General features: G+C 45.3%; 1 protein-coding gene across 1 annotated transcript; it reads right to left on the bottom strand.

Annotated features, from left to right (window-relative positions):
* Positions 1–1,113: 1,113 nt before the first annotated feature.
* LOC109761696 (uncharacterized calcium-binding protein At1g02270) lies at positions 1,114–8,375 on the bottom strand. Its single transcript, XM_020320521.4, has 11 exons — positions 8,148–8,375; positions 7,897–8,052; positions 7,672–7,770; positions 7,484–7,589; positions 6,643–6,866; positions 6,476–6,552; positions 6,271–6,385; positions 6,030–6,155; positions 5,761–5,874; positions 5,571–5,675; positions 1,114–1,668 (listed from the first exon to the last, which is right to left on the bottom strand). The coding sequence occupies exons 1-11, from the start codon at positions 8,148–8,150 to the stop codon at positions 1,408–1,410; spliced, it is 1,386 nt and encodes a 461-aa protein (XP_020176110.1). The 5' UTR covers positions 8,151–8,375; the 3' UTR covers positions 1,114–1,407.
* Positions 8,376–8,891: the final 516 nt, after the last annotated feature.

Below are 8,891 nucleotides of genomic sequence, written 5' to 3'. Positions count from 1 at the left end.
TACATCAAAACTCAATAAAACTGTCATCGTAACGTTAAGCGTGCGGACCCTACGGGTTCGAGAACTATGTAGACATGACCGAGACACGTCTCCGGTCAATAACCAATAGCGGGACCTGGATGCCCATATTGGCTTCCGCATATTCTACGAAGATCTTTATCGGTCAGACCGCATAACAACATACGTTGTTCCCTTTGTCACCGGTATGTTACTTGCCCGAGATTTGATCGTCGGTATCTCGATACCTAGTTCAATCTCGTTACCGGCAAGTCTCTTTACTCGTTTCGTAACACATCATCCCGCAACTAACTCATTAGTCACAATGCTTGCAAGGCTTATAGTGATGTGCATTACCGAGTGGGCCCAGAGATACCTCTCCGACAATTGGAGTGACAAATCCTAATCTCGAAATACGCCAACCGAACAAGTACCTTTGGAGACACCTGTAGAGCACCTTTATAATCACCCATTTACGTTGTGACGTTTGGTAGCACACAAAGTGTTCCTCCGGTAAACGGGAGTTGCATAATCTCATAGTCATAGGAACATGTATAAGTCATGAAGAAAGCAATAGCAACATACTAAACGATCGAGTGCTAAGCTAACGGAATGGGTCAAGTCAATCACGTCATTCTCCTAATGAGGTGATCTCGTTAATCAAATGACAACTTATGTCTATGGCTAGGAAACATAACCATCTTTGATTAACGAGCTAGTCAAGTAGAGGCATACTAGTGACACTCTGTTTGTCTATGTATTCACACATGTATTATGTTTCCGGTTAATACAATTCTAGCATGAATAATAAACATTTATCATGATATAAGGAAATAAATAATAACTTTATTATTGCCTCTAGGACATATTTCCTTCAGTTCTATGTACTGCCATAAATGCCAATGAATAGATTGGAAGTTTCTCTAAAAAAAATAAATCATGAGGAAAAAGGGTAAGTTGGCATTGCTTCCCAGTTTCTCCGGGGGTTGCATGTGGTACAACCAATCTAAAAATTGTTTAGAACGTGATAGATCTAAGAAAAAGCATATATAGAATATCAATCTTGGAGGGAACTCATGCTATGATTTGACTCAAGAAAACAACACAACAAGCTAATTTGATCTTAATCAGCAATTATCCCTAAATTTCCGTGTGAAGCCCTCACAATTCAGTTTATCTTACGCCATGAATAGAGAGAAAAATTTACATTTATGAACATGTGGAGACAGCTTTGGATACAAACTGTTTGCAGAGACATCATCAGCATGCCCCAAAAGGTAGGCCAACAGCAACTCATGTCTGTCGCCTCTTCTTACCACTTTCGGGTACCTAAAATAAAACATCTCTGGTGTATATCTCACCGTATACCTAAAACTGTACAAAGCTTGCATCTGTACTGGCGTTTGATAGCTAGGGGTGCTGAGGAGTGCGTGGAGAGCAAGGCATTCTTACAGGGGAGAACACCACAGTAAGGGGCGCGTGATCTGAGAGGCTGTAGTTCTCAGGCCACATGCCCTTCTCAACTTCTGGGGGGAACAGAACAGCTTCCTTCACGGTGAAGCCAAAGGTTTCGTCGTTCGGCTCAAATGTGACGATGCTTCCTTCAGCGACGTCGATTTCAGTATCATCCTCCTCTTCTTGGTTGTAGCATTTTGGGCTCCAGATACACCGCTTCAAGTGTTTAAGAAACAATATTAACTGGAGATTCTGAGTAGAAGAAGTCCACTTTTGAGAAATAATTTTAAACATTAGAGATAGGACAACCTTGGCCATTTGGTATTTAGGTTTGAGGTGGTCATGAACTTAAATCACAATGATTTCAGTTTTCTTTGTCATTGCAATTTTACTCTGAGGTAACTGATAAAGAGCATACTGGCTGTAAAAAAAACATGTCCAAGCAAAGCTGATACAAAAAGTATTCCCAATTCTGTAAGAAATTTCAGGCTATTTGCAGTCATCTACCATTAAAGTTTAGATCCATCCTGGGCATTAGAGATGTGTTCTCACCGAGAACATGCTCTGCCATAAGTTTCCAAGGCCGATCTGACCTTATAGAACTTCAAATTTCTGTTGAACCCAAATTTTAATCACATGGCATGTGCTGCTAGGAGTTATCAATTGGTCATTAATGTTTTGTACGTTCTAAATCTTGTTGACCTCATTGTTTATTCTGTTATACTTGTGTCGAATGTTATGTACGCAAGGGGTTACATGGACTTGGAGTTGTAATTGGTGTGGATAGGTATGAGTCGTGTCGGAGTCGGACATGTTGTATCCTAGGCCTCTTATATATCGAGGGGCACCACACGTTCTAACCTATGACGACTTGATAGCAGCAGGTATGCGGGGGAGCCGACGACCTATGCCGGCGCCCGGGCGGACGGTGTTGCGGTATCTTGAGGAGGAGCACCCATAGTCATTGCCCCGGGGATGTAGCCATATCGGTGAATCTCATTAACAAATATTGTGTTTCATTGTGTCGCCTATGATCTTGCATTAGCGTTTTATTCTAACAAGTGGTATCATGAGCAAGGTTGCGAGAAGGCTATGCGGAAGATCATCTTGAGGTACGAGGATCATGCTCGACGGTTGCCGGAACGTCCGATTGGCGCAAGGTGGAGCATGACGGCGATCACGGATGCGGTCGGTGGTGTCGGACACTTCGGCCAGGAGGCCTGGACCGTTCGATGGGCTGTGGTCGGTAAGGATCGGCTAGATGTGGCAATCGGATCGATGTAGTGGTTGTTGAAGACGTTGCAGACGCGACAGATTCGGCTTGCGATCAGACCGGCGGCCAGACGTGGAGGATGGCCAGATAGATCGGAGTGTGAGAGCATCGAGATGATGTGCTCGGTGTTGTACAAGGGCGGCGGCGCGGCACTATGGACGATTGTGTCAGCGATGTGGGTAGCCAGGGTATGAAATGTCTCGTGCACAGGCGATGTGCGAGGTGGCGACTGTTTCAGCAAGGTTGGCGTGTGATGAGTACGCGTGACAAGTACGCGCGACAGGGCAAGTTACAGATCGTTGGCGAAGAACCAAGATCGAAGACAAGGCGACGAACCAAGATCGGAGACGAGGCGAAGCTATCGTCAAGATCAGCGGCAGAATTTTCCGAGGAACGTGGATAGAGGAAAGGAAAGGTTACGGCGTGAGGCTGCGTATGCGACTTCGTGGTGTGCGGCAGCTGATCTCCTCGGATGAGGTGCACCGCACAAGGAAAGGAAATCGTGTCGGCGCAGGAGTTCAAGGGATTAACACACAGCCAGCCGATCTACAAGGTGATACGTGTGTGCGTGTATACGTGTTTGGTCCATGGAATAAAGCCTGCTGCTCGTTGCGATTAACAAAATGGAAAAAAGAAAAAAGGATACTTGTGCGTGCATGATGGTCCGTTCGAGATTGGATATGGTGCAAACTATAACAGGCTGTGACTCTATTTCCGTGTCCGGGAAGAAAAAGATGGCGCCCAGGTGATCCAGCGTAAATAAAAGGCTGGAGAAGATTGGCAGCAAAGTGCACACAAAAATCAATCTGCAGATTCAGGAAAAAGGTGGACTGGTCTAGTTTTTGGCGAGAGCTAGTTTGATCAGCCCCGATGATTTCTGAAGGGTACATAGGGTGCGGTGCAAGTCAGGGTTCTTGGTAGATCGTGTACTGCGGCGTGGCTTCAGACAAGGAATATGGGATCAGTGATCTCTTTCGTGAGGAAGTCGCAGAGGAAAACAAGGGCGGTAAGACCGGCGGCAACAGGTCGGTTAGATCGCGGCTCGGCATGGCGCCAGGGTTCACCAAGTTTGATGTGGAGAAATTCGATGGCACGGGTAACTTCGGTCTATGGCAGACAAGAGTCAAGGATCTTCTAGCGCAGCAGGGAATCTTGAAGGGTTTGCAGGAGACGAAGCCGGCCAAGGTTGACGATGATGTGTGGGAGGGTATGCAAGTGCAGGTGGCCGCTACCATACGACTTTGTTTTGCGGATCAGGTCATGTATCATATCATGGACGAAGACTCTCCTAAGAGAATTTGGGACAAGTTGGCAAGTCGTTATATGTCCAAGTCAGCGACCTAGCTGTATTTGAAGCAAAAGTTATATGGGTTGAAGATGCGGGAGGGATCATATCTTGTAGAACATGTGAATGCTTTTAATCAGTTGGTCACGGATCTAGCGCGTCTGGATCCGAAGATTGATGACGAGGATAAGGCACTACTTCTTGTTTCGTTGCCACCGTCCTATGAGCATTTGGTCATTACGTTGACACATGGAAAGACAACCGCAATAAAGAGGACATCACTACAGCGTTGCTTGGACATGAGTTGATGAAACAAAAGAATGCCGCTGAAAAAGAGAGTACTCAAGGTTTGGGGTTGGCAGTTAAAGCTTATCAGCTCAGGAAGGGACAATAGACGGAGAAGAAAAAGAAAAGGTGCAGTGCTACAGATGCAAGGAGAGGGGACATATAAAGAGGGAATGCCCAGAACTGGAGGATGGGGAAGTGCTAACCTGGCTACTCATGATGATTGACTCGAACAACAGTAGTGATGCCTGTGTACTATCAGACAGGCGGTCAACAAAAACTGAAGCGTGGATGTTGGATTCAGCTTGCTCTTTTCATGCGACGCCCAACATGGAGTGGTTCTCTTCGTACAAGTCTGGTGAGTTTGGTTTGGTTTAGCCTATGTGGGCGATGACACAGGTATCATGCTGCTGGAGTAGGTGACATCAAAATCAAGATGTTTGACGGAGTTGGGCGGATGCTTCGAGGAGTCAGGCATGTGCCAAGGCTAAGAAGGAATCTAATTTCGGTTGGTGTTCTTCATGATGGTGGTATGGAATTCCGTTGTGATCGGGATAAGAAGACCATGAAAATCATGGAAGATGGGGTGATCGTGATGATAGGAGAGAGGACGGCTTCGCATCTTTAAAAGTTGCAAGGGAGCACTATTGCAGGTGGAGCCATGAAGAGTGGAGCTGCAGGAGTAGCGGTGGAGTCTCACGGTAGCGGCGGGTCTGACCCGTCGGGTAGCTCTCAGTAAGCTACAAAGAAGACAACCCAAGTCCGGAGTACATGGAGGTTCGAGCATGGATGACTTCTAGGTGGTGGAGAATATTCGCCAAGGTGGAGTTTGTTATACTTGTGTCGAATATTATGTACGCAAGGGGTTACATGGACTTGGAGTTGTAACTGGTGAGGATAGGTACAAGTCGTGTAAGTGTCGGACACGTTATATCCTAGGCCTCTTATATATCGAGAGGCACCACACGTTGTAACCTATGACGACTTGATAGCAGCAGGTACACAGGGGAGCCGACGGCTTGTGCCGGCGCTCGGGTGGCCGGTGTTGCGGTATCTTGGGGAGGAGCGCCCGTAGTCATTGCCCCGGGGATGTAGCCATATCGGTGAATCTCGTTTAGAAATAGCGTGCCTCGGTGTGTCGTCTATAATCTTGCATTAGCGTTTTATTCTAACATATTCAAATTTTGAAACCAAGATATCTTTCCATGTGACATGAATCCCCCCAACCCCCCACCACCACCCACCCAAAAAGAAAAGACACAGAAGAGTAATTACCTGAAATTCTTTGTAGTCAACAGCACCATTCCCATCGTGGTCAACTTCACTCCATAGATCTTCCATTTCTTCAGAATTTACACGATCGGGGTGGACCATTCCTAACTGCATTTATTGTAGCATTAGAAAAAGTATTTTCTAAAGTACTGTAAGTGTTTTCTACATAGCACACACATAGTGTCCTTAATACCTGACAAAGTGCCTGGCAGAAGCTTGAATATGTGATACGATCATCTGAACTGTCAGCTTTGAGAAGTGCAAATGCATTCTCCTCCGGAAGAGATGCAACTTGGAGAAGAAGATACTGAAAAGAGAACAGTTTAGACTTTCAGAGTTAACAGACAAGGAATTACGTATTCTTAACAGGCTAACTTGTTCTTCAAGGTCAACTATTACTTAATATTAGCGATAGTATGCCTTTTTTTAATTAATGACACAGTGTGGACCGTGTTTGCTTACCTTCATAATACCAAAGACAGCTTCATTCCAGCTAGTTTTCAGGGGCTTCCTGCACTTGTCTGGATTCAGAAGCCATATAAAATCAACTCCACAGATGTTCCCTCTATGATTCCGATGACTCACCCACTATACTCAAGAAGAGGTAAAGGAGAAGAAAATTAGAATACAATGCAAGCATACATACATATTAAGCGTTGCTGGGCTATCAAGCATTAGTAGTAAAACAGAATTGTCCTGTTACCTTGTGTGCATCTTCTTCGCTGTCACTGTACTGATGAGCAGTGTCATATGATGAAACAAATCCTTGTGAACGAAGAAATTTGTAAACTTGGCCGCGCTTACTTCCATTCCAATCACTATAATATGAATGTCCTGATCATATGTTAATATTTCACTCTGATATTCATAGAAGAACGTAAAAAGTAGCATGTTTACTGCATACTCACCCACATAAGATGATAGGCATTGGACCAAGTTTATGCTCTTCCTGATAAGCTTCTATGTACTGAAGGATCTTATATACCTACCATGGGCACGGCAGTCAATTGTTACATACCATGCTGAAATATTGGCAGGCTGAATGATTAAGTGTACAACAGCATACTAATCATACCTGCTTCAGTCGAACTATTGAAAGGCTGTGATCGTGGGGAAACACCAAATGAGTGTTCACAATGAGGCTCTGCTGCTGGACATAGCTGCTGCTCCGATTTTGCAAGAAAGGTATGGCTGACTCAACATGCAATAGCTGAGCAACTCGATCTCCAAAATCATTGAAAAGAAGCTCCCGGTGGTTCAAGACACAGAAGTAATTCCTATGTACAGCAGTTAGAAGACCTGGGTGGGGAATATACAATTTGAGTGTAAATTTGCAGACTGGTCCCAGTAGCATTCTGTAACAACGCTATAATTAAAAAATTGAGTGTGCCTTCTCCAATAAATTCCAGAACAAAACAGCCAATTATGGCTACTCACAGTTATTGCATGTATTTGTAATTTTGTATCGAAGGCATTGAACATAACAGCTTACAAGTAATATTACTATATTACATTTCCTTCAAATAGTAAACAGGAAAACAAATCACAATGTAAGGATAATCATCTGAGACGTCAACATCAGAGGAATTCAACACAAGAGATTACAACATCAACATGGATACAATCTGAATTATGATCACGTGAACTGAAAAGGGCAGGCTGAATAACAATGTTGGAGCCCCAATATTCACACAGATCTATTACCTTTTTACTCTATGTTCTGCATTTTCTGTGGCCTAAATATTCGAGTTTTCAGATATTTATAGCAATCTCAGAACAAACAACCATTTGGATGGAGCAGGCAAAATAGACGGTGGTGGCTAAAAGGAACAACACACGTCAGCTTACTTAATCCATACCACAAGATACTTTGTCATAATACTACCTGAAATGGGCGAGAGAGAGAGAGAGCTCACCATCTCCGCGGTTATTTGTGCGGGCTAGCTTGAACAGCCTATAATTCGCATCACCGAGCCGCTTCTCGTACATGTTTACTAGCTCATCATTCCCCAACCACACCTCCTGACACAATACCAATACAACCTATCAATCACATCCTTGCGCAAACATCCATGGAAGTGAATGATCGGTCAATTCCCCTCACCTGGAGGCAGATGATGGAGGAGCGATCGCCGAGGAGGCGGTCGATGATTTTCTCATTCCTGCTAAACCAGTTGGCCCTGTTCTGGCTCTCCCTGCCATTCTGTGCCCAATGCCCACGGACACGTTACTTCACCGATCCAACAAAATACCGGCGGCAACTCCTCCCAACACAAGATGAAACAAGCAGATTCCAAGGGGAGGGAAAAGGGTAAGAGATCCAGCTCACCTCAGAATCCATGCGCTTGTAGATCGGCGCGAGGATGTTGAAGGTGGTGCATGAGACGGAGCGCTCGTCGCGCGCTTGCAGCGGCGGCGGCGGCCGCAGCCGCTGGCGGGCCTGCTGCTGCCGCCTGGCACCAGCCTCCCTGCGCTGCTTCTTCGTCTGCACCAACCACACCGATCTCAGCAACTCAACTCACCGACACACACTAGAGGAAATGGACATGCCCACCAGCAAAGGTTAATTTAATTTCTCACCATCGCGATTTCAGGCGGAACCGAGAGAACGGGCGGGAAGCAACGGCGACGACGAGGAGGCGCTAGACCGGTGGGTGGTGGTCGCGTGGCCTCGTCGGGTTAGCTCCTGCTGTCCTTGCGATTTGCGGCTGCGACGAGTTGGAGAGGAGAGGAATGAAGACTGCCCAAGATGTGTTGCTGAGTTGCTGGCCTCAGCGTTGGCGTCTCGCCTTGCCTTTTAAATACTCGCTCCGTCCGAAAAACCTTATATAATGGCCTGGTTCAGCTTTTATCGACATTCCGCTACCGTGCAGCAGAATCTGAATCAAAGGGCGAACCCAGCAGAATCTGATTAAAAAATCCGCTGCCAAAATTTAAACCAAAAGCGGAAGCAGCCCATGACGTGCTTTTCAAAAATTTGATTCCGCTGCAGACCAAAATCTGAAAAAGCTGTATCAGCTGGTTTGCCAAATGACCTATATTTTTTTCACATCAGATTTTTCACAACAAATTTTTCACAGCTGTTTTTAGAAATCCACAGCCGAACCAAACAGGGCCAATGTATCTAGCAACAAGTTAGTGTTAAATACATTCATTTAAAAGTCAAACTTGGAATAAGCTTTTTCGGACGAAGAGACTAGCTCGAAAAAAGCTTCTGAGTACGGAAAGTCGCTTCGGAGCAGGTGCACTATGAGCAGAAATCCAACTCGGTGCCTAGGCTCAGAAAAAAAACACTAGAAAAATTAAAAAAATCGACTTTTTGGT

This window comes from Aegilops tauschii, chromosome 1 (assembly GCF_002575655.3).
Source record: "Aegilops tauschii subsp. strangulata cultivar AL8/78 chromosome 1, Aet v6.0, whole genome shotgun sequence".
Lineage (NCBI taxonomy): Eukaryota > Viridiplantae > Streptophyta > Magnoliopsida > Poales > Poaceae > Aegilops > Aegilops tauschii.
This window is presented reverse-complemented; position numbering and strand designations above follow the sequence as displayed.